Source organism: Oncorhynchus gorbuscha, linkage group LG10, assembly GCF_021184085.1.
Source record: "Oncorhynchus gorbuscha isolate QuinsamMale2020 ecotype Even-year linkage group LG10, OgorEven_v1.0, whole genome shotgun sequence".
Lineage (NCBI taxonomy): Eukaryota > Metazoa > Chordata > Actinopteri > Salmoniformes > Salmonidae > Oncorhynchus > Oncorhynchus gorbuscha.
This window is the reverse complement of record NC_060182.1, coordinates 17,560,355-17,586,780: the sequence shown is the minus strand read 5'-3', so window position 1 is coordinate 17,586,780 and position 26,426 is coordinate 17,560,355. Positions and strand designations below refer to the sequence as shown.

The window sequence follows — 26,426 nt, the reverse complement described above, 5'->3', positions numbered from 1 at the left end:
CTGTGAGAGACGGAATCTAAAACAAAAATCCAGAAAATCACATTGTATGATTTTTACGTAATTCATTTGCATTTTATTGCATGACATAAGTATTTGATACATCAGAAAAGCAGAACTTAATATTTGCAGAATATTTGGTACAGAATCCTTTGTTTGCAATTACAGAGATCATACGTTTCCTGTAGTTCTTGACCAGGTTTGCACACACTGCAGCAGGGATTTTGGCCCACTCCTCCATACAGACCTTCTCCAGATCCTTCAGGTTTCAGGGCTGTCGCTGGGCAATACGGACTTTCAGCTCCCTCCAAAGATTTTCTATTGGGTTCAGGTCTGGAGACTGGCCAGGCCACTCCAGGACCTTGAGGTGCTTCTTACAGAGCCACTCCTTAGTTGCCCTGTGTGTTTTCGGGTCGTTGTCATGCTGGAAGACACAGCCACGACCCATCTTCAATGCTTTTACTGAGGGAAGCAGGTTGATGGCCAAAATCTCACGATACATTGCCCCATCCATCCTCCCCCAATATGGTGCAGTCGTTCTGTCCCCTTTGCAGAAAAGCATCCCCAAAGAATGATGTTTCCACCTCCATGCTTCACAGTTGGGATGGTGTCCTTGGGGTTGTACTCATCCTTCTTCTTCCTCCAAACACGGCGAGTGGAGTTTGGACCAAAAAGCTCTATTTTTGTCTCGTCAGACCACATGACCTTCTCCCATTCCTCCTCTGGATCATCCAGATGGTCATTGGCAAACTTCAGATGGGCCTGGACATGCGCTGGCATGAGCAGGGGGACCTTGCGTGCGCTGCAGGAAATTAATCAATGACGGCGTAGTGTGTTACTAATGGTTTTCTTTGAGACTGTGGTCCCAGCTCTCTTCAGGTCATTGACCAGGTCCTGCCGTGTAGTTCTGGGCTGATCCCTCACCTTCCGCATTATCATTGATGCCCCACGAGTTGAGATCTTGCATGGAGCCCCAGACCGAGGGTGATTGACCGTCATCTTGAACTTCTTCCATATTCTAACAATTGCACCAACAGTTGTTGTCTTCTCACCAAGCTGCTTGCCTATTGCCCTGTAGCCCATCCCAGCCTTGTGCAGGTCTACAATTTTATTCCTGATGTCTTTACACAGCTCTCTGGTCTTGGCCATTGTGGAGAGGTTGGAGTCTGTTTGATTGAGTGTGTGGACAGGTGTCTTTTATACAGGTAACGAGTTCAAACAGGTGCAGTTAATACAGGTAATGAGAGGAGAACAGGAGAGCTTCTTAAAGAAAAACTAACAGGTCTGTGAGAGCCGGAATTCTTACTAGTTGGTAGGTGATCAAATACTTATGTCATGCAATAAAATGCTAATTAATTTCTTAAAAATCATACAATGTGATATTCTGGATTTTTGTTTAAGATTCCGTCTCTCACAGTTGACGTGTACCTATGATGCAAATTACAGACCTCTACATGCTTTGTAGGTAGGAAAACCTGCGAAATCGGCAGCGTATCAAATACTTGTTCTCCCCACTGTATGTGTTATTTCATAGTTTTGATGTCTTCACTATTATTCTACAATGTCGAAAATAGTACAAATAAAGAAAAACCTTGAATGAGTAGGCGTGTCCAAACTTTTGACTAGAACTGTATGTGTGTAGTTTGTCTCGGCTTGGAACAGGCTTAGGCGGCCCTCGTTCAAACCAGTGCGTGAGCGCATTGCCACCTACTGTGTGCAAACTCCCTAGAAAGACATGTAGTATTCTTGAGAAAGCTTGGCGTTACCAATGGCAACTTTCCTTTCCCGGATGCCGGTACCTCGTCTTGGACTGAGGAGGTGGAGAGAGACATGGGGCTGTGGTCGGAGCATAGCATCCCAACAGCGAGATTGTGAGACCACTGGTTACATACAGGGCCCAGGTTCGGATGATGACTTAGTGTCTCTGGACGGCTCCGGAGGTTTCTCGGGTGACAAAGAGGACTTCTTTCCGTGACAGCCACCTCCTCAGGCTACGGGAGTATTGGGAGAAAACCTGGTATCCAACACATCGTTCATAGAACAGGGCCGTAGGGCTGCTATTTGTTTTGAGGTGAAGTGGCCATATTCACCCCCACGGCAGAAGTCATCAAGGTTCGGTGGATGGCAAGCTAGCTGGCTACTTTGCCTCATAGGCTAACAAGGCCGTGGCTAATGTGAATCCTACCTTCTGGAAGGCCGACATGCCTGGCTTCCCCAGGGGTCGGCCCATCACCAGGTCTGACCGGCCTGGTTCCCAGGTGCATTGTGCCTGGCACAAGCGCCACCCAATTTCCAGGGGATGGTACTGAGACTGCCGCCGTGCACCTATCTCAGGGATGGGGAATGGCACGAGTTTGGGTCCTCCCTTGCCAAAAGCCCCAAACACCCATGGTGACAACAGTACCTTCAAGGGGCATGTCAAATTTGGGTACTTCACAAACATTGTTTCAACCAGATTGTTTTCAGGTTTCAAGTGGTTTGTGTATTCCACGTTTGAGTTCGATAAAATATGTCCTTCCGCCACATTCAGACACAAAGTTGTCAAGAGTGGTGGAGATAAAATAAAAATGACCTATTTCTTCAAATCCACGAGGGGGCGTCATTGCCCCCTCAGATGGCGCTATCCTGGAGACTCGCTGCCTGTTCCAACCAATGGCACGCATACGGAAAGGGACGGGGTTTACTCTCCATTCCAGACCCAATATCTACAAGCCATCAGACTACTGAATACTTAAACTGGACTGAGCACCTGCTCTGATTCTCCGCACCTTAGCACACATGCACTCACTCACCCACCCACCCACACAGACATGCCCATACACCCACACAGACATACACCCACCCACCCACACAGACATGCCCACACACCCACACAGACATACACACACACACCCACACAGACATACACACACACCCACACAGACATACACACACACACACACACACACAGACATACACACACACACCCACACAGACATACACACCCACACAGACATACACACACACACCCACACAGACACACACACACCCACACAGACATACACACACACACCCACACAGACATACACACCCACAGACATACACACACCCACACAGACATACACACACCAACACAGACACACACACCCACACAGCCATACACACACACACCCACACAGACATACACACCCACACCCATACACACACCCACACAGACATACACACACCAACACAGACACACACACAGACATACACACACACACCCACACAGACATACACACACCCACACAGACATACACACACCTACACAGACACACACACATCCACACATATACAGTACATCCATGAATAGAAACATGTTTATTCTATTCTACTGAGCCATTTACTTTATGTTCCTCTTATTTTATTTTATTATTTATTATTGTTGTTGCATTGTCGAAAAGGAACCTGCAAATAAGCCTTTCATTGGACAGTATATACCACGTGTATCCTGTACAACTTGAAACGTGAAACACACACACTGCATTCAGAGACAAGTGGGGAATAAATAGCATGATGAAACGCTGCACTCTATCTGTCAGCTGCAAGTAAGGAGTGGCCCTGAACACAAACACATGCACGCTGCCCAGTCTTACTGTAGGTAAACACTTTGCTCACACAAACCTCATGATTCCTGTTTGTTTTCTATGAAACACAAGCAAACGTGGAAATGCCACAGCCAGTAACCCATGTAAATGACTGTGTTCACGGAATCGCAATACGGAAATTGCACCTAACAACAGACCTAAGATTAAATTATCCTACCACAATTCTAACCTTAACCATTAGGGGGAATGGAAACATACATGACCCTGTATCAGTGTTTATGGAAACTTCTAGGTACTCTGTCAAGGACAGCTGTAGTCAGAGAAGCAGGTGTGTCCCACTACAGTACACACTACTCACTGTTAAAGTAGCAGAGTCAAAACAAAGTCGCTAAACTGGTTACTATAACGATTTGTAGCATTACTCTCTATGGTAACAGAGATCACCACAGGGGATATAATCCCAGGTGAAGGTTCTGAAATACCACGGTAGTGTTGAGTAAATTGCCGTTGGCCTAATACCCTGGTGCTATTGAGTAAATAGGGTTGATAACCTGGTGCTATTGAGTAAATAGGGTTGATATCCTGGTGCTATTGAGTAAATAGGGTTGATACCCTGGTGCTATTGAGTAAATAGGGTTGATACCCTGGTGCTATTGAGTAAATAGGGTTGATAACCTGATGCTATTGAGTAAATAGGGTTTATACCCTGGTGCTATTGAGTAAATAGGGTTAATACCCTGGTGCTATTGAGTAACTAGGGTTGATACCCTGGTGCTATTGAGTAAATAGGGTTTATACCCTGGTGCTATTGAGTAAACAGCGTTAATACCCTGGTGCTATTGAGTAAATAGGGTTTATACCCTGGTGCTATTGAGTAAATAGGGTTAATACCCTGGTGCTATTGAGTAAATAGGGTTTATACCCTGGTGCTATTGAGTAAATAGGGTTGATACCCTGGTGCTATTGAGTAAATAGCGTTAATACCCTGGTGCTATTGAGTAAATAGGGTTTATACCCTGGTGCTATTGAGTAAATAGGGTTGATACCCTGGTGCTATTGAGTAAATAGGGTTGATAACCTGATGCTATTCAGTAAAAAGGGTTGATACCCTGGTGCTATTGAGTAAATAGCGTTAATACCCTGGTGCTATTGAGTAAATAGGGTTTATACCCTGGTGCTATTGAGTAAATAGGGTTGATACCCTGGTGCTATTGAGTAAATAGCCCTAATACTGTGGTGTAGCTTACTTTAGGTTTTCCACCAAACCCCACCATTGATTTTCAATCTTGATCCTGGGGTCTCCTAGGGGGTGCAGGCTTTTGTTCCAGGCCAACAGTAACACACCTGATTCAACTAATCAAGGACTTGACAATTAAAGTTGTTGATAAATGTAATGGGTTGTCTTAGTACTGGGCTGGAACATAAAGTGCACAGTCAGAAGGCAAAAGGACTATAATGAAAGGTGACAAGATGGAACTACGTATAACAATAGAACTGCTAAATGTGTACTACCCATTTGTCAGTTAATCCAATATGGTGATTTTAATCTCATTAGCTATACATTTATTAACTCTCAAGCTATTTTAATGAAGTCTAAATGACCTTGTGAAATGGCGGAGTCACGAGGACATGCTATTAGTTACATAAAATTCCTAACATTCCTGTGCAGTACTGAGGACTTCACACCAGCTTTGGTCAATCCTTCAAGCAAAATATAATTTAAGTCCTACTTTGCATGCCCCAAACCCATTGACAAAATGTTCTGTTAAAGGAAAACTCAACCCAAATACTATATTTTGGTATTTGTTTCATTAGTCCTTTGTTAGTTTGACAAAAGACAGTCCCAACATTTTTTCCTTGTCAGCAATCAAGTTTTCAAGATATGTAACTTTTAAAATACAGAAATGATCCCTGTATAATGCTAGTTGCATCATATTATGTTGCATTCTGCATCATATGGGGATGATTTCTGTATTTTGAAAGTTATATATCTTGAAAACTTGATTGCTGACAATCAAAACATTTTGGGACTGTGTCAACAATGGACTAATGAAACAAATACCAAAATATAGTTTTTGGGTTTTCCTTACAAAATAATTATAAAACTTCAAACTTGGAAAGAAAGAGGGAAAAATAGCTTGTGGTCAATGCAAATATTTGAACATTATGCAAATATGTTCACTAAACTAAAAGTGTGGTATAGGCCTACACACTATAGTAAATTGACAGGTCTGATTTGTTAGAAAGCCTATAAAAAGTCTTTAACTTTATTAAACCATGTGTGCTCAATGAAATAATGACTGGGAAATCAGACTGACTGGCTCACATATTACATATGATATAATCTCTTATGAACAGACTACGTAAACGTAATTGAGCATCTGACTGACCATATTACGCATGATTTTAGTTCAGGGTTAACTGAGATTACATGTGATATTACACTGTAGTTATCAGCAAAGGGTATGAACCAATGATTTATATATATATATATATACACTAGATGACTAACAGGGGGGCGCTGTTTTGAAGCCACCGTGCTTCCATCTTGGCACTCCCCCACCGTTGTAAAAAATATTTTGGAAGATATAGAAATGCATTTACTAATGTGGCTTCCGTGTGGCCACTCTACCATAAAGACCTGATTGGTGGAGTGCTGCAGAGATGGTTGCCCTTCTGGAAGTTTATCCCATCTCCACAGAGGAACTCTGGAGCTCTGTTAAAGTGACCATCAGGTTCTTGGTCACCTCCATAACCAAGGCCCTTCTCCCCCGATTGCGCAGTTTGGCCATGTGGCCAGCTCTAGGAAGAGTCTTGGTGGTTCCAATCCTCTTCCATTTAACTTCTCTGATCTACCGATATCGGATACGGGTTTGAATCCGACAACATACGGTGTTCGCCACAAATAGGCATATTAAACATTCCTGAAAATACAAGTGTCTCACATGCTTCAAAAGCCTAGAATCTTGCTAATCCAACTGCGTTGTCAGACTTAAAAAAGGATTTACTGCGAAAGAGCACAGATCTGAGCACAGACCGCTTATCAAACTACTTGTTCAACCAGCACTTGCGTAACAAAATCACAGATTGCATTGAAATAAATTGTTTACCTTTGAAGATCTTGCTCGGTTTGCAATCCCAAGGCTCATTGTTACACAATGAATGGTCTTTTGTTCGGTTAAATCCATTTTTTATAGCCTAACACGAAACATTTTGTGAACGCTTATCTCGTTGAATTTCGTGTCATTCAATTTTCGACTAAACATCCGGCGTAAATACACAGACTATACCTGACTTTATCCAGTCATGTTTGGTTTCCTTGCAATCAACTGTTTGTTTGGAACACAACCAAACTTGATGGGTCATTTCGCGGGACGTATTGACCCGAGAAAAAAAAAACGATTGGAAGACAACAAGTGACGAGCTCATTGTGCACCAATTATATGACCACTGTCTCGTTGATTGACTGTATTTTAACCCAATGACCACTGATCGTCTTGAAATCTAGCTGGGTATATAGCCAATGAGCTGAGGTAAGCGGCAATATGCAATGGTTGTGTGTTGGAAGACCAACCCATGTCGTAATCTCCAGCGTAAAGAGAGTCATTCGCTATTGAAGTTTTATTCCGGAAGGAGCTACGCATTTTACGCACAGCGTTGTTTTGGTAAATGCGCAGATTCAGCTGTTTATATATCAATCAGTATGGCGACTAAGTCAGGGAAACCTCAATCTAAGTCTAGATATACAGATGTACACACAATTTTAGAAGAAGTTGATCGGAAAAGTGAGACAGAGATTGTTGTAGGACGATTCATTTAGAGATTCCCAAGTGGAGGAATATTTTTGGAACGGAGAGGACACCGTTGTAGACACTGTGTATAATCTGTAACGTGCCTGCAGAAGAGGAACAATGTCACCGTTTTGGACTGGTAAATTCTTCTCATGCTAATGCCCTTGTTTGAAATTAATAATATAAAATATTATTTGTGAAATGAAATAGCCTATTTGAGGCTGTTGATGGGAGGGCAGGCCCACAACAATGGCCAAAGTGAAATGGAGACAGTAGATACAGCTGGTCTGTTGTAATATAATAAACACAGTAGATCTAGCTGGTCTGTCATAATATAATAGAGACAGTAGATCTAGCTGAAATGTCATAATATAAAAGAGACAGTAGATGTAGCAGGTCTATAATAATATATTCAACCTTATGTTCCTTGTACTATATATATATATATGTTTATTATACCTCAGAAGCACAATATTGTGTAGAGCTTTGGCAAAGTGGGTGATGTTATATTATATCCTTCCTGTTTGGCCCTGTACGGGGGTCTCATCGGATGGGGCCACAGTGTCTCCTGACCCCTCCTGTCTCAGCCTCCAGTATTTATGCTGCAGTAGTTTATGTGTCGGGGGGCTAGGGTCAGTTTGTTATATCTGGAGTACTTCAGTCTTATCTGGTGTCCTGTGTAAATTTAAGTATGCTCTCTCTAATTCTCTCTCTCGGAGGACCTGAGCCCTAGGACCATGCGTCAGGACTACCTGGCATGATGACACCTTGCTGTCCCCAGTCCACCTGGCCTTGCTGCTGTTCCAGTTTCAACTGTTCTGCCTGCGGCTATGGAACCCTAAACTGTTCCTATTACTCTTAAGGTGCTGTCCTGTTGCATCCTCTACAACTACTGTGATTATTATTATTTGACCCTGCTGGTCATCTATGAACGTTTGAAAATCTCGGCCATGTTCTGTTATAATCTCCACCCGGCACAGCCAGAAGAGGACTGGCCACCCGTCATAGCCTGGTTCCTCTCTCGGTTTCTTCCTAGGTTTTGGCCTTTCTAGGGAATTTCCTAGCCACCATGCTTCTACACCTGCATTGCTTGCTATTTTGGGGTTTTATGCTGGGTTCCTGTACAGCACTTTGAGATATTAGCTGATGTACAAAGGGCTATATAAATACATTTGATTTGATAGAGGACTGAGGGTCTTCCAAATATTGAAAGTGTGTAAATAGTTACCCATGTTATTTTGTAAACGTATATATTTTTCCCCATTTTTTATTTTTTTTGGGGGGAAGGGGGGTGTTAGAATACCATTTTGACATTTTGTATATAGTTATTTGTTTCAAAATGTATACCTTCAACAATTTGGCCACTTGGGTACAATTGGGCTATTTGTGTGGGACACCTGGGTGACTTCATGATAAATGTCATGTAGCACACTCATTTTGGAAGTTATCATTCTGAAACTTTGCACAAGTGCTGTTGCACTCTTATAGTTGTCACTGAAATTGTCCGCATCTGAATGTTTGTTTTATCCTGTTCATTTTAAAGATGATGATACAACAATAAAACATATATATGTTGTTTTTCTTCATTGTATTATCTAAACCAGATCTATTGTGTTATATTCTCCTACATTCAATTCACATTTACACAAACTTCAGAGTGTTTACTTTCAAATGATACCAAGCATATGCATATCCCTGCTTCTGGACCAGAGCTACAGGCAGTTAGATTATGCCGTATTGTGTGTAGATTGATGATACAATTATTTTTGAATACATTTTAGAATAAGGCTGTAGCGTAATAAACTGTGGAAAAAGTCAAGGGGTCTGAATACTCTCAGAATGCACTGTACATTTAATGTAAATACTGTATAATTTCATTCCTATGGAGGACTACTTTTCTGAGGAGTGCCAATATGGCCGACCAGTGGCTTCAAAGCCTCGCCATGGCCAAAACAAAGTATCAGCAATCCAGGGTTTATATACATCATTGGTATGAACTAGGCTAATGTAAGAACACCCTCGTGTGGTTTACAACAGGTAAAACATCAATGATAGGGGTGTGGACTCAAATCTTCAGTGAGTAATAGCATTTCGCTACACTCACATTAACATCTGCTAATCATGTGTATGTGACCAATAACATTTGATTGGATTTCTCTGACATTCTGTTTTTCAGAGAACATTCACTAGAGTCAAGGAAGCAATTTTGCACTGTTGAACATTATAACACAATACTGTGTTGGGCATTTCACAAATGTGATTTTTGTCAGTCAGGATATTGGACCTATGTAACAGATAAGCATATCACTGCTGAATATATTGGAGTGTAAATATTGATGCCATTGAAATATGTTAATAGTTCTTCACGAACATTCCATTCTCTTCAGAAGCTGATATGTTGTCTCTGGTTGCAGTGACCACAAAGTATCAAACATCCCATTATTGCATTTAACCTCCTCATTTAGGGTGTTACAATATCTACAAATTAAGGAAACAAAAATAATAATGAGGCCAATTCCATAGTGTTTATGAGCTAATATAGTCGAAAACAATTAGCACATTACAAAAGTTGAAAAGCATGCTCCATTATATTAAGGTTATTTTTTAACGGTTTGTGCCTGGATTATTTTGGGAACACATGCGCAGTGAAGTCCACCTATAGAAAACTAGCACTATTCGTTTAGTTATTAAAGGGTTATAAATGTCGGACCGCTGTCAAAAAAATCACCATTACGCACGACGGCAAGGTATGAAGTCTTCATGATGATGGCCTATAATGAATCAATGAACCGAACCTTGTGCTTTCTGTATCTATATCGACAGACCATGCTTTGCTACAATGAAACTTCCTCGCTTCCATAACTGATACAGTGTACTGATGCTTTCTGAACTGACTGCACTCGCGCTTCCTTTGTAACCATGAGGTCAGAATGTAGGTTCACGTTCACCAAGGATGCAGATTGTCACGAAAATCAACCGTCAACAACAACAGATTGTATAGTTCACTTCTTGTCGCCACAGTCAATCCCCAAACCAAGTGAAATACCTGTTGGAATTAGACAGCGAAGAAGAATTCTCTCCGCACTCCATCTTTGAGACCCTTCCTTCTCAGCACACCGTAGACATTGCTCTTCCCGTATTTGATAGTCTACAGTGTAGAGGGGGTTTACACAATTGCATTCTGGGTCTAGTAGTTTCTTTGCCAAATGGCAGAAATAGATTTTCGTGAGCACAACCTCCCAAAAAGGACTCGTAGTCCCAAAGTGCCTCTCATGGCGTTCCGTCGATTTGTACCGCAACATGATGTAACGTTCATATACGGTAATATTCAACTGGGCCTTTCTCCAGCCGATATAGTGTCAGGGACTCAAACGTGTCAGGGCCCCGTGTTACTGGATGAGGTTATTCAATTGTTACACTTTATATATTATTATATATAGTGACACTATGTCATGTGGTTCAAATAATAAATCAACTAAATCGAAAGTCATGTAACTAGGCTATATGCTTATTTATGATAATAAAATGTGAACGTTTAAAATCCATTGTATCAGCTCCAATAATTGTCAGGTCACATAGGCTACCAACCATTCACACGATTAACAGCATGTATTATATATGGCAACTGTCAAACTTAGTCAACAACATTTTTATTCATTATTTGAGGGATAATAATGCACAGGTAATACAACAATTTTGAAAAATTGTAACAGACCAGATTCAGAGGTGTGGTGCCTCCCTAGTTAGGATATAGCTTCAGATATGAACAACTTCAACATAGAAAACAGGAAAAACATCATAGGTATTCTTCTCAATATAACCAATCATTTTGTATCCTCTCTATAATGGTCCATTTTCAAAACAAAGAGTAATCTGAAGCCGTTTGAGATTGAGAATGTTTGTAAGATAAAACATTAAAGGGGGAAATAGCATTTAGTGAAAAAGGGAAGACACCTTAGCCTATGCCCAGATACAAAAGTCAAACCACACACAGTCCAGACCACAAAAAAGCTCTGGAGACAACACTCCTAATTCAAGCCTATTTCATTGGATAGTAAGTGCACTAAAAACAAACACACACACACACACACACACACACACACGCCTCCTTGTTCACCCTCAGATATCGACAACTGAACATTCTCCATGTGTGTGCCAATGTGTTCCGAAGAGCTAAATGAAATGTGCATCGCCAAACACGTTAAACAGTGTATTTCAACACGTTAAACAGTGTATTTCAACACGTTAAACAGTGTATTTCAACACGTTAAACAGTGTATTTCAACACGTTAAACAGTGTATTTCAACACGTTAAACAGTGTATTTCAACACGTTAAACAGTGTATTTCAACACGTTAAACAGTGTATTTCAACACGTTAAACAGTGTATTTCAACACGTTAAACAGTGTATTTCAACACGTTAAACAGTGTATTTCAACACGTTAAACAGTGTATTTCAACACGTTAAACAGTGTATTTCAACACGTTAAACATTGTATTTCAACACGTTAAACAGTGTATTTCAACACGTTAAACAGTGTATTTCAACACGTTAAACAGTGTATTTCAACACGTTAAACAGTGTATTTCAACACGTTAAACAGTGTATTTCAACACGTTAAACAGTGTATTTCAACACGTTAAACAGTGTATTTCAACACGTTAAACAGTGTATTTCAACACGTTAAACAGTGTATTTCAACACGTTAAACAGTGTATTTCAACACGTTAAACAGTGTATTTCAACACGTTAAACAGTGTATTTCAACACGTTAAACAGTGTATTTCAACACGTTAAACAGTGTATTTCAACACAGACCATCACATTTGATGGACTTTCACTTCAACTTTTTTGTTTCATTTTTTTCTTCTTTTTTTGATTTGTCACTGAGAAAAGAAAATCCTTAAGCAAACAAACAAAGGGATTAGGGTAGGTGAAATAAATTAGCCATTAAATGTGTCAATTACACTGGATATCAAAACATTAGCAAGCCAATGTGACCGACAAAATATGGTGTATTGCTGTACTCTCTAAACATATTGTTGCAGTTGCTGCTGTATTCTACATTAGCTCAAACTGCGGGATATGTGTTTCCCACATCATCTAGGAAGACAGGTAGTAAAGGGTCAAATAAAGTATATAATAATATCCACAATGGTAAGCAGTGCTAAACTATTATATTGCAAACACCAAAGCTTGTCAGGTAAACAATAGCAGTCAATATGACATAAAAATCAAACAAATCAACAAGCAACTCATAATTGATACTGTGCCAAAACTCCACACCCAACTACTAACTGTTCTTAACATCCTCTCATAATAAAGGGTTGGAATTCATGTGTAGCCTGTAGAATGTTTCTGCAAAGCCTTTGTGAGGATGCATGTTCTATAACTGAACTCCAGCCAAGGTTCTCATTCTCCCTATACACACAAGCCAGTCACTAGACGAGAGCCAAGGGCCAAGGTCTGAACAACTGGATTTGAAAAGCGCAAGGTACCGTCAGTGCTTGTCTATCTAACCTCTGTTGTTCATCTATCAAATGTGAATATAACAATACGGGAGGTATTTCATCGTAATGCAATGTAAGGGATGTAGCCTACACCCAGTCCTTCGTGAAAGGGATAGTGAGAGATTTCTGCCATTAAGCTAGCTGATCCCATAGACTTCCAGTCATTAACAATCGCTCCAGAAAATACCTTGAACTTCCTTCAAACTGGACGCAGAGACATGAAATGGTATCAATGAGTTCATCTGACTTGATTGCCCAAATCTCACACTATCCCTTTGAGAATTCCTATCATCCCAAAATAGACCATTATCGATTAAAGCAATGTAGGCTGACATCTACAAAATCTAATTCAATTGCAATGGTGATATTGGGCTGAATCCTAACTTGAGGAACACAAAATGTCAGCACAAGGGTTAATATTACATTATGGTATGAGTTAAGTATCTGTATTTGGACATAATGCAAAGTACAATTTTAGGACAATTTTATGGAAAACTGTGCTGGATGAACAAGCAGACTGATTAAATTGCACCATATAACCATTCACTTTTTACAAACTCCCCTTGCTATCATATTAACTAGATAATATACACACGTGATTATAAAATAGATCTGTAGCTTTGAGAGCAAGCTATTCTGCTCTATTGATATAAATATAAATGAAAGATTTTAGGGGTTTTATTTCAATCAAATTATTTCATTTGTTTTGTGTGAATTCAAGTATCTACTTTAAGTAATTATTACATAGATAACATCTTAAAATTCTCTGATTGCACATGCTAGTATTTTTCATAAATTAAAGACATTTAATTTAGACTTAATTCATTTGACAATAAAACAGTTATGACTGGTAAAACAGCCTAAATGTTTTGCATTTCTGAGGATCATGTATGGCTTTGTTAGGATTCTGAGTTAGACAGGTGGCCCTGTTAGTTTCCCATTTGTCATTGAATCTGGTTAGAATGCGGGTCACAGAGGACTAAAAGTACTTCTTTTGGACACCACTCTGGTTCTTTTTTAGTCCTGGTTACAACCCCCCATATAGGGGGTTAAGGTTTGAATAGGGTGAAACTGCCCCTTAGACACGGACCTATGGCCAGTTTTGTGTCTTTGCCCATAATGGTTAAGGTTAGAATTTAGGGAGGGCAGGCTGGTTCCTAGATCTGTGTCTAAGGGCAGCCTCTTCTGGAGCATTAATGTTGGGGGAAAAGATTAGCAGTGCTCTTCAAGTGCAGAAAGACACAACAGGGGAAGGGAGGGAAGGTGTTAGGGTTAGTGCAAGACAAGTGTTTTTAGAAACTATATTTGCAGGATTTCTTTTTCGTTTCATAAAATATTATTTTCAAACTGACTTCAATTTTCTATAAAAAAGACATATGCCACTCCCTTTTCTGAATTATTTCATTCAAACAAGAGCAAGTAGATTTTTCCAGATCATCCTCAATTTGGACTTCAATCTCCAAAATGGTGACAACTCATTTGATTGTGCTGCAATGGTGCAACTCTGGTCAAATACTTTCCCACTGATTCAGCATTTAGTCCATAATTGGCAACAAAAGCAGTGGAAACATATATTCAACAAAAAATTTTCATCTTCAAACTTTGTGAATATGCCGTTTACATTGCTTGGTGTAGATACAGATTTTAGTTTAGAAATGTTTGCGTAAACATCCTCAATCATACTCTTGTGCCCCAAGGTATAATTACTGTCTCAAAAATTGATAAAATCTCATATCATATGTAAAATAAAAAATAAATCCCCCATTTCAGTGTAAATTTGAAATGAACAAAATGACTATAAATACTTGAACAGCATAAGAACAGAAGAAAGAGTTTGATTTATGCGTAACAGTGTGTACTCTGGGCCAAAACACAATGAGTGTATTGCACTGAAGCAGACTGATGAAAAAAAGATCTCTACTTCGGCATTCAGCTGCCACAATGAAAAACTAACTTAAGACGCCAAAGTGGAAAACAACAAAATGCAAATTTGACCTTCCTGCCTTGAAAAAACTATGGATGACGTCATTGCTTTGAGTATATAGATATATAGATATAGATATTGTATATATACACAGTACAGTATATCCATTGAAAAATCACTAGCAGTAAATTACCTCACCATGCTAATAGAATATCCTTTAAAAAATCTCTCAAGCACAACATGAATCTACAGACATGTATAGGGAATTATGCAAAATTCTATTGAAATATGACTTTTGTTTAGAAAATGCTATTTATATATTGAGTTGGATTTGAACTTTGATGACAATTAATCCCTGTTGTGAATAGCTTAACTGAAATGATGCTTAGAAATGGAATGGAGAAAAAAATGAACTGTTACATCAGCATATACCAGTAGACACATACACCTTATACAGTATAGGGTTAAAACACAAAGATCAGAGTCAAATCAAAAGCATGATCGAATTGTTTTCATGTCTCTATGGTTATTTTTAGTTTCGTTCGCTGTCCCCCAGTCCTCGTGTCGTCCATAACGTCTTTGAGCTTACTGGCGTAATGTGGATGGCACGTCAGAGAGATAGCATCCTCTCTGGCTCCTGGGTTAGTGAAAGCAGATCTACTCTGAGGGAGGGGGCACCCTCTTGGTCTTTCCCTTCCTTGTGGTAGGGGGGTTGGGCTGTCTGTTAAATGTCGGGGTCTCCAGGTTCACCCTCTCTGTCGGGGACTGGGCTTGGTGCTGGACTTGGGCCGTGTTCGGGGTGGCGGCTGAAGTTGGGTTCGGGGTGGGGGTGGAGGATGAGATTTGGGTGGAACTGAAAGGAGTCTTTGTTTGGACAGGGGTGGCCTGAGGGGGGTGCTCTTTGGGCTTGCGGCCTCTCTTCTTTCCTGTGGTGGCACCGTTCTTAACCTCCTTTTTCTCAAACTCTTTATTTTCTGCCGGTTTGCTCTTGCTGCTGCTGGGCACCACATGGCTAGAGGCTCGGAACCAGTTCTGTACGAATGTATGATAATGTAACGTATGATAATGTAACATTTGATCATTTAATGTATGATAGTGTAACGTATGATAATGTAACATTTGATCATTTAATGTATGATAATGTAACGTATGATAATGTAACATTTGATCATTTAATGTATGATAATGTAACATTTTGATCATTTAATGTATGATAATGTAACGTATGATAATGTAACATTTGATCATTTAATGTATGATAGTGTAACGTATGATAATGTAACATTTGATCATTTAATGTATGATAATGTAACGTATGATAATGTAACATTTGATCATTTAATGTATGATAATGTAACATTTTGATCATTTAATGTATGATAATGTAACATTTTGATCATTTAATGTATGATAATGTAACATTTGATCATTTAATGTATGATAATGTAACATTTGATCATTTAATGTATGATAATGTAACATTTTGATCATTTAATGTATGATAATGTAACGTATGATAATGTAACATTTGATCATTTAATGTATGATAGTGTAACGTATGATAATGTAACATTTGATCATTTAATGTATGATAATGTAACGTATGATAATGTAACATTTGATCATTTAATGTATGATAATGTAACATTTTGATCATTTAATGTATGATAATGTAACGTATGATAATGTAACATTTGATCATTTAATGTATGATAATGTAACATTTTGATCATTTAATGTATGATAATGTAACGTATGATAATAATGAGGGAAAACGTTCTGTTACTGCATGTGTGTATGACATCCACCTGTGTGTTTTAACATGTGTTTATAAATGAGTGAATGCATTATCTGTGAGTGGGTCTGTTTCATATACTTCAAGGTGTATATCAGACCTGTGAGGGTTTATGTATGTAAGTCTCACCTGTGAATGTGTCTTGCTGATGTGGTACTTGACACCACTTTCTGAGCTGAATTCCTTCTGACACAATAAACAGGTGTACTTCCCTGCGTCGCCCCCTGCCTGAAGCATACAGAAACACACCTCAGTCAGTTGTAGGTACAAGTTGTCCCTAAACCTCATCCATTTAACTTAACCTGGTCCTGATGGTCCTACCTGGTTACAGTTGGCTAGATGAGCTTTGAGCCCAGACACACTGGAGTAAACAGCTTCACAGCTCTAGAAACAGAGAGGAACAATAACAACAGATACCAAAATAGTAAACTGTGCGTATAAAATGCTCATTTTTAGCGCCTGTAGAGCTCAGAATTGATTGACAGCGCTGGAATGTGTAAAAGCAACTGGAAAAAAAAAACTGGATTAATCTGAAAGGTGTTTAATGGACAGAACATGTCCTCTAGAGGGTCTTACTCCGTTTGAGCAGCAGAGGAAACCCTTCTCTTTGACCTCGTTCTTCCAGCTCTCCAGCAGCTTGGGACTGAACTTGGGAAGGCCAGGCCGAGTGTAGTTCAACTGGGGGAGGAGGACAGACAGGGACAAGATGTTCAGTGTGTGTGTGTGTGTGTGTGTGTGTGTGTGTGTGTGTGTGTGTGTGTGTGTGTGTGTGTGTGTGTGTGTGTGTGTGTGTGTGTGTGTGTGTGTGTGTGTGTGTGTGTGTACCTGTCTGTCTCTTACCCTCTTGCTGTCCGGTACTAGGTCATCTTTGATGCGGCGCTTGGTTCCCCAGTCCTTGGTCAGTTCATCCTCTGCTATCTCCTGCAGGTGGAACACTGCTACCTGGGCCGACCGACGTCTCACCCTACCACTGGGAGTCCTCTCAAAGTCCTCCCCCAGCCCCTCTCTCTCCCCACCCCTCTCTCTCCCCTCCTCTCTCTCTTTCTCCCTACCTGCAGACAACTCTTGCCACTTCTCCTTTTCCTTCCTCTCTCTCTCCGTGTGGTTCAGCTCCCTCCTTCCCCCAAGCTGTGTCTGGGAGTCCTCTGTGCTCACCTGAAAGAGGAGGGACGGCCCAGACCAATGAGAGAATTCACAGAGATGAACGACTATGGGTGTAATCTCAACAGATAAATATATAAAAGGAAAACACTTGTGCTCCTCTCTTACCCCTCTGCTGGCGTTAGTGTTGTTGGTATCGTTGATGTTGGTGGTGTTTGGGGTGGTGGGGGTACGGTGTTCAGTGCGGAGGTGGTAGTCTCTGCCAGCCTTGGAGCGGTAGGTCTTCCCACAGTGCTGACACAGAAACACAGGCTTGTCCTCCTCTGACAGCTCTCTGCCACAGCGCTTCTGATGGTACTGGTACCCCATTAGACTGGAGAAATGGGCCGAGCAGCCCTGTGGGTGTGTGGGTGGGTGCACGTACGTGTGCGTGCAACATTGAAAATGGGAGAAATAGAACATTCACATTAGACTGGAAATCAGGTTAGTGGAGCAGAGTATGGATGTGTTTAACAAACATGTCTAGGTTATATTCATCTAACTTCATATAGTGTCACTGACATAAACTAGCTTTCTCAAGAGAGGTGGACAACCATTTTTGTGGTTGAATGAGAGAAGAGTGAGTTGGAAGTGGAAGAAATAAATGAAATGCCCATTAATGGATGAAGAGAGGTGAGAATGTCTGTCTCAACTGCCATGTTTCTTCACCTCTCTCTTCTCTGCACTCTAGTGTGAGTAATTGGTAACAGAGTGTTGATGTGTGTTTGGGCAGAATGACAAGAAAGAGAGAGGGAAGGAGGGAGTGACAGAGAGAGAGAAATAAATAAATAAAGAGGGAGAGGGCGTTAGAGGGAGATGGAGGGTTGTGCAGCAGAAAGAGAAAAGAGAGAGAGAGAGAAAGTGGGATTATAGAGAAAAAGAAGCACATACCTCGTTAGGACACTTGATTCGTCCCATCTGTTTGAGCACTCTGCGCAGCCTCTCTCTCTCCTCCTGCCTGTCCCCCGTCTGGCCCTCGCTCCCCGAGGCCTGAAGGGGGAACAAGCACAGCGTCGCACCAGAGTCGTGTCCCCTCAAACCCCCCCCCCCCCCCAACTAGACCGGGAAAATGTGTTTTCCATCTCAGGCGTCAGGCGGTGCCAGGATCATTAAATGGTTTCATGGCATAGCCGTTACTCAAGACATGTTTATGACAACTGTCAAACTAATGTTTTCACCGAAGGGTTTATCAGTGCCAAAAACATGTCTGATAAAAACAGCAGCTGACAGCACAGCCAGAGAGAGGACAGGGGAGGGGACGACACATCAGGGCAGTCACAGCCAGAGAGAGGACAGGGGAGGGGACGACACATCAGGGCAGTCACAGCCAGAGAGAGGACAGGGGAGGGGACGACACATCAGGGCAGTCACAGCCAGAGAGAGGACAGGGGAGGGGACGACACATCAGGGCAGTCACAGCCAGAGAGAGGACAGGGAGGGGACGACACATCAGGGCAGGCACAGCCAGAGAGAGGACAGGGGAGGGACGACACATCAGGGCAGTCACAGCCAGAGAGAGGACAGGGAGGGACGACACATCAGGGCAGGCACAGCCAGAGAGAGGACAGGGGAGGGGACGACACATCAGGGCAGTCACAGCCAGAGAGAGGACAGGGGAGGGGACGACACATCAGGGCAGTCACAGCCAGAGAGAGGACAGGGGAGGGGACGACACATCAGGGCAGGCACAGCCAGAGAGAGGACATTGGAGGGGACGACACATCAGGGCAGGCACAGCCAGAGAGAGGACAGGGGAGGGGACGACACATCAGTGCAGTCTCAGCCAGAGAGAAGACAGGGGAGGGGACGACACATCAGGGCAGGCACAGCCAGAGAGAGGACAGGGGAGGGGACGACACATCAGGGCAGTCTCAGCCAGAGAGAGGACAGGGGAGGGGACGACACATCAGGGCAGTCTCAGCCAGAGAGAAGACAGGGGAGGGGACGACACATCAGGGCAGGCACAGCCAGAGAGAGGACAGGGGAGGGGACGACACATCAGGGCAGTCTCAGCCAGAGAGAAGACAGGGGAGGGGACGACACATCAGGGCAGTCTCAGCCAGAGAGAAGACAGGGGAGGGGAGGGGACGACACATCAGGGCAGGCACAGCCAGAGAGAGGACAGGGGAGGGGACGACACATCAGGGCAGTCTCAGCCAGAGAGAAGACAGGGGAGGGGACGACACATCAGGGCAGGCACAGCCAGAGAGAGGACAGGGGAGGGGACAACACATCAGGGCAGGCACAGCCAGAGAGAGGACAGTGGAGGGGACGACACATCAGGGCAGGCACAGCCAGAGAGAGGACAGGGGAGGGGACGACACATCAGGGCAGGCACAGCCAGAGAGAGGACAGGGGAGGGGACGACACATCAGGGCAGTCACAGCCAGAGAGAGGACAGGGGAGGGGACGACACATCAGGGCAGGCACAGCCAGAGAGAGGACAGGGGAGGGGACGACACATCAGGGCAGGCACAGCCAGAGAGAGGACAGGGGAGGGGACGACACATCAGGGCAGTCACAGACAGAGAGAGGACAGGGGAGGGGACGACACATCAGGGCAGTCACAGCAAGAGAGAGGACAGGGGAGGGGACGACACATCAGGGCAGTCACAGCCAGAGAGAGGACAGGGGAGGGGACGACACATCAGGGCAGTCACAGCCAGAGAGAGGACAGGGGAGGGGACGACACATCAGGGCAGTCACAGACAGAGAGAGGACAGGGGAGGGGACGACACATCAGGGCAGTCACAGCAAGAGAGAGGACAGGGGAGGGGACGACACATCAGGGCAGTGAATATGTTGAGAGACCAACTCTCTGGATTAAAAATGCAACTGTGGATACACTCTCAGGTGCATCTCAATAGTCTACATTGGCTTTCTGTCCTTGTCTCTTTTCCATCATCTGTATTCCTGGTGGGCATCCTCCACTTTCATTTCACTTATGTTTTTAGATTGGTAGACTCTTAGAAAAAATGTTTCCAAAAGGGTTCTGTCTGTCCCTATAGGAGAACCCTTTGAACAACTCTTTTTGGGTTCCAGGTAGAACACATGGGGACAGCTGAAGAACCCTTTTGGAAACATGTTTTCTAAGAGTGTACAGATGAAGGAGGGAAAGCCGTTTGAGATTATTGAGATACATCCCTAGTCTGAGAGGGAAAAGAGGGGGATAAGACTGCAACTCAGAGGAATACATGTTATTCCCACACTAAAACAAAGTGAATCATGTCAGTCAGACCCTGAGGCTGGAGAACACACTCCCACCAGTCTTAGATCCACCAGGGGACACACAGAAACCCCCAGCAATTATTTGTAAAACCTTTATCAGACATGAGCGAGAGTGAGGGGGAGAAAGAGTGAAAGAGAAATATATATTGAAAAAGACAGAAAGAAAGAGAGTAGGAAAGAGCAAGACAGACATTTTGTGAGAGTGTGAGAGGAAGTAAGAGACAGAGAGAGAGAGAGGGAGCACGAGAGAGAGAGAGAGAGAGAGAGAGAGAGAGAGAGAGAGAGAGAGAGAGAGAGAGAGAGAGAGAGAGAGAGAGAGAGAGAGAGAGAGAGAGAGAGAAAGAAGGGGGGGTGCACTAGAGAGAGAGAGAGGGAGCATGGGAGAGAGAGCAAGAGAGAGCACTAGAGATAGAGAGGGAGCACTAGAGAGAGAGGGAGCACTAGAGAGAGAGAGAGAGAGAGGGGGGAGGCACTAGAGAGAGAGAGAGAGAGAGAAAGAGGGACCACTAGAGGGAGAGAAAGAGAGAGGGAGCACTAGAGAGAGAGAGAGAGGGAGCACGAGAGAGAGCACTAGAGCGAGAGGGAGCACGAGAGAGAGAGAGAGCACAAGAGAGAGCACTAGAGAGTGAGAGAGAGCACTAGAGAGAGAGGGAGCACGAGAGAGAGAGCACTAGAGCGAGAGAGCACGAGAGAGAGAGAGCGAGAGAGAGCACTAGAGAGAGAGCAATAGAGAGAGGGAGCACTAGAGAGCGAGAGAGAGAGCACTAGAGAGAGAGACAGCACTAGAGAGCACGAGAGAGAGAGGGAGCACGAGAGAGAGAGAGACACTAGAGAGAGAGGGCACTAGAGAGAGAGAGGGAGCACTAGAGAGAGAGAGCACTAGAGAGAAAGAAAGCACTAGAGAGAGAGCATTAGAGAGAGGGAGCACTAGAGAGAGAGAGAGAGCACTAGAGAGAGAGACAGCACTAGAGAGAGAGAGAGAGAGAGAGAGAGAGAGAGAGAGAGAGAGAGAGAGAGAGGGAGCACGAGAGAGAGCACGAGAGAGAGAGGGAGCACGAGAGAGAGAGAGAGACACTAGAGAGAGAGAGAGCACTAGAGAGAGAGAGAGCACTAGAGAGAAAGAAAGCACTAGAGAAAGAGAGCACTAGAAAGAGAGAGAGAGAGAGCACTAGAGAGAGAGCACTAGAGAGAGAGAGAGAGAGAGAGAGAGCACTAGAGAGAGAGAACACTAGCGAGAGCACTAGAAAGAGAGAGAGAGCACTAGAGAGAGAGCACTAGAGAGAGAGATCACTAGAGAGAGAGAGCACTAGAGAGAGAGAGAGAGCACTAGAGAGAGAGAGCACTAGAGAGAGAGCACTAGAGAGAGAGAGAGAGAGAGCACTAAAGAGAGAGAGCACTAGAGAGAGAGTGCACTAGCGAGAGCACTAGAAAGAGAGAGCGCACTAGAGAGAGAGAGCACTAAAGACAGATAGCACTAGAGGGAGAGAGAGCACTAGCGAGAGCACTAGAGAGAGAGAGAGCACTAGAGAGAGAGAGCACTAGTGAGAGCACTAGAAAGAGAGAGAGAGCACTAGAGAGAGAGGGAGCACGAGAGAGAGAGAGACACTAGAGAGAGAGGGCACTAGAGAGAGAGAGAGAGAGAGAGCACTAGAGAGAGAGCACTAGAGAGAGAGAGCACTAGAGAGAGAGCACTAGAGAGAGAGAGCACTAGAGAGAGAGAGAGCACTAGAGAGAGAGAGAGAGAGAGAGAGCACTAGCGAGAGCACTAGAGAGAGAGAGAGCACTAGAGAGAGAGAACACTAGCGAGAGCACTAGAAAGAGAGAGAGAGCACTAGAGTGAGAGAGCACTAGAGAGAGAGCACTAGAGAGAGAGAGCACTAAGAGAGAGAGAGAGCACTAGAGAGAGAGAGCACTAGAGAGAGAGAGCACTAGAGAGAGAGCACTAGAGAGAGAGAGAGAGAGCACTAAAGAGAGAGAGCACTAGCGAGAGCACTAGAAAGAGAGAGAGCACTAGAAAGAGAGAGAGCACTAGAGAGAGAGAGCACTAAAGACAGATAGCACTAGAGAGAGAGAGCACTAGCGAGAGCACTAGAGAGAGAGAGAGCACTAGAGAGAGAGAGCACTAGCGAGAGCACTAGAAAGAGAGAGAGAGCACTAGAGAGAGAGGGAGCACGAGAGAGAGAGAGACACTAGAGAGAGAGGGCACTAGAGAGAGAGAGAGAGAGAGAGAGCACTAGATAGAGCACTAGAGAGAGCACTAGAGAGAGCACTAGAGAGAGAGAGCACTAGAGATAGAGAGCACTAGAGAGAGAGAGCACTAGAGAGAGAGAGAGCAGTAGCGAGAGAGCACTAGAGAGAGAGAGAGAGAGAGAGCACGAGAGAAAGAGAGAGAGCACTAGAGAGAGAGAGAGCACTAGAGAGAGAGCACTAGAGAGAGAGAGAGCACTAGAGAGAGCACTGGAGAGAGAGAGCACGAGAGAGAGAGCACTAGAGAGAGAGGGAGAGAGGGCACTAGAAAAAAAGAGCGAGAGAGCACTAGAGAGAGAGAGCACTAGAGAAAGAGAGAGCACTAGAGAGAGAGAGCACTAGAGAGAGCACTAGAGAGAGAGCACTAGAGAGAGAGAGCACAAGAGAGAGAGCACTAGAGAGAGAGATAGAGCACTAGAGAGAGAGAGAGAGCACTAAAGAGAGAGAGAGAGCACGAGAGAGAGAGCACTAGAGAGAGAGAGCACTAGAGAGAGAGAGCACTAGAGAGAGAGAGAGAGCACTAGAGAGAGAGAGAGAGCACTAAAGAGAGAGAGCACTAGAGAGAGAGCACTAGAGAGAGAGCACTAGAGAGAGAGCACTAGAGAGAGAGAGAGAGCACTAAAGAGAGAGAGAGCACGAGAGAGAGAGCACTAGAGAGAGAGAGCACTAGAGAGAGAGAGCACTAGAGAGAGAGAGAGCACTAGAGAGAGAGAGAGCACTAGAGAGAGAGAGAGCACTAGAGAGAGGGAGCACTAGAGAGAGAGAGAGCACTAGAGAGAGAGAGGGCACTAGAGAGAGAGAGAGCACTAGAGAGAGAGAGAGCACTAGAGAGAGAGAGAGCACTAGAGAGAGAAAGCACTAGAGAGAGAGAGCACTAGAGAGAGAATTAGAGAGAGAGAACTAGAGAGAGAGCATTAGAGAGAGAGCACTAGAGAGAGAGCACTAGAGAGAGAGAGCACTAGAGCGAGAAAGAGCACTAGAGAGAGAGAGCACTAGACAGAGAGAGCACTAGAGAGAGAGAGAGCACTAGAGAGAGAGAGAGCACTAGAGAGAGAGGGAGCACTAGAGAGAAAGAGAGAGCACCAGAGAGAAAGGGAGCACCAGAGAGAGAGAGGGAGCACGAGAGAGAAATAGAGCACGAGAGAGAGTACTAGAGAGAGAGAACGAGAGAGAGAGAGGGAGCACAAGAGAGAGAGCACTAGTACGAGAGAGCACTAGAGAGAGAGAGAGAGAGAGAGAGACTAGAGAGAGCGAATGAGAGAAAGGGAGTACTAGAGAGAGAGAGAGCACTAGAGAGAGAGAGAGAACTAGAGAGAGAGAGAGAGAGAGAGAGAGCACTAGAGTGAGAGAGAGCACTAGAGAGAGAGAGGGGGAGTACTAGAGAGAGAGAAAGAGAGAGAGGGAGCACAAGAGAGAGAGAAACAGAGAGGGAGCACTAGAGAGAGAGCACTGGAGAGAGGGAGCACTAGAGAGAGGAAGCACTACAGAGAGAGCATGAGAGAGAGAGAGAGAGAGAGAGAGAGAGAGAGAGCACTAGAGCACTAGAGCACTAGAGAGAGAGAGACATCACTAGAGAGAGAGAGAGAGAGAGAGAGAGAGAGAGAGAGAGGGAGCACGAGAGAGAGAGCACTAGAGAGAGAGGGAGCACGAGAGAGAGAGACGCTAGAGAGAGAGGGCACGAGAGAGAGAGAGAGCACTAGAGAGAGAGAGAGCACTAGTACGAGAGAGCACTAGAGAGAGAGAGAGAGAGAGAGAACTAGAGAGAGCGAATGAGAGAAAGGGAGTACTAGAGAGAGAGAGAGCACTAGAGAGAGAGAGAGAACTAGAGAGAGAGAGAGAGAGAGAGAGAGCACTAGAGTGAGAGAGAGCACTAGAGAGAGAGAGGGGGAGTACTAGAGAGAGAGAAAGAGAGAGAGGGAGCACAAGAGAGAGAGAAACAGAGAGGGAGCACTAGAGAGAGAGCACTGGAGAGAGGGAGCACTAGAGAGAGGAAGCACTACAGAGAGAGCATGAGAGAGAGAGAGAGAGAGAGCACTAGAGCACTAGAGCACTAGAGAGAGAGAGACATCACTAGAGAGAGAGAGAGAGAGAGAGAGAGAGAGAGAGAGAGGGAGGGAGCACGAGAGAGAGAGCACTAGAGAGAGAGGGAGCACGAGAGAGAGAGACGCTAGAGAGAGAGGGCACGAGAGAGAGAGAGAGAGCACTAGAGAGAGAGAGAGCACTAGAGAGAGAGAGAGCACTAGAGAGAGAGAGAGAGAGAGAGAGAGCACTAGAGAGAGAAAGAGAGAGCACTAGCGAGAGCGCACTAGAGAGAGAGAGCACGAGAGAGAGAGAGAGAGAGCACGAGAGAAAGAGAGAGGACTAGAGAGAGAGAGCACTAAAGAGAGAGGGCACTAGAGATAGAGGGCACTAGAGAGAGAGACAGCACTAGAGAGAGAGAGAGAGCACTTGAGAGAGAGCACTAGAGAGAGAGAGCACTAGAGAGAGCACTAGAGAGAGAGAGAGGGAGAGAGCACTAGAGAGAGAGCACTAGAGAGAGAGAGAGCACTAGAGAGAGAGCACTAGAGAGAGAGCACTAGAGAGAGAGAGAGAACTAAAGAGAGAGAGCACTAAAGAGAGAGAGCACTAGAGAGAGAGAGAGAGAGAGCACTAAAGAGAGAGAGAGAGAGAGCACTAGAGATAGAGTACTAGAGAGAGCACTAGAGAGAGAGCACTAGAGAGAGAGAGAGAGAAAGCACTAGAGAGAGGGAGAGAGAGCACTAAAGAGAGAGAGCACTAGAGAGAGAGCACTAGAGAGAGAGAGAGAGCACTAGAGAGAGAGCACTAGAGAGAGAGAGAGCACTAGAGAGAGAGAGCACGAGAGAGAGAGAGAGAGCAGAGAGAGACTAGAGAGAGAGAGAGAGAGAGAGAGAGCACTAGAGAGAGAGAGCACTGGAGAGAGCACTAGAGAGAGAGAGAGCACTAGAGAGAGTACTAGAGAGAGAGAGCACTAGAGAGAGAGAGCATTAGAGAGAGAGAGAGAGCACTAGACAGAGAGAGCATTAGAGAGAGAGAGAGAGCACTAGACAGAGAGAGCATTAGAGAGAGAGAGCACTAGAGAGAGAGAGAGCACTAGAGAGAGAGGGGGGAACTAGAGAGAAAGAGAGAGCACCAGAGAGAAAGAGAGCACCAGAGAGAGGGAGCACGAGAGAGAAAGAGAGCACGAGAGAGAGACACTAGAGAGAGA

The 26,426-nt window shown here is 43.9% G+C and overlaps 2 protein-coding genes across 5 annotated transcripts in view; both read right to left on the bottom strand.

The window, feature by feature from the left end:
- The window catches only part of uckl1b (uridine-cytidine kinase 1-like 1b), a 66,785-nt gene extending 56,272 nt beyond the window's left edge, over window positions 1–10,513 (bottom strand). The window contains exon 1 of the mRNA XM_046365014.1: window positions 10,401–10,513. Within this exon, the coding sequence (XP_046220970.1) occupies window positions 10,401–10,444 (44 nt within the window). The 5' untranslated portion in view covers window positions 10,445–10,513. The remainder of the gene's footprint in view (window positions 1–10,400) is intronic.
- Window positions 10,514–10,987: 474 nt separating this feature from the next.
- The window catches only part of znf512b (zinc finger protein 512B), a 90,388-nt gene continuing 74,949 nt past the window's right edge, over window positions 10,988–26,426 (bottom strand). For all 4 annotated transcript variants that reach the window (XM_046365010.1, XM_046365007.1, XM_046365009.1 and 1 more), the window contains 7 exons: window positions 18,617–18,715; window positions 17,855–18,082; window positions 17,426–17,740; window positions 17,162–17,263; window positions 16,907–16,969; window positions 16,715–16,813; window positions 10,988–15,822 (listed from right to left, as the gene is read on the bottom strand). In XM_046365010.1, coding sequence (XP_046220966.1) covers window positions 15,448–15,822; window positions 16,715–16,813; window positions 16,907–16,969; window positions 17,162–17,263; window positions 17,426–17,740; window positions 17,855–18,082; window positions 18,617–18,715 — 1,281 coding nt within the window. In that variant the 3' untranslated portion in view covers window positions 10,988–15,447. The remainder of the gene's footprint in view (window positions 15,823–16,714; window positions 16,814–16,906; window positions 16,970–17,161; window positions 17,264–17,425; window positions 17,741–17,854; window positions 18,083–18,616; window positions 18,716–26,426) is intronic.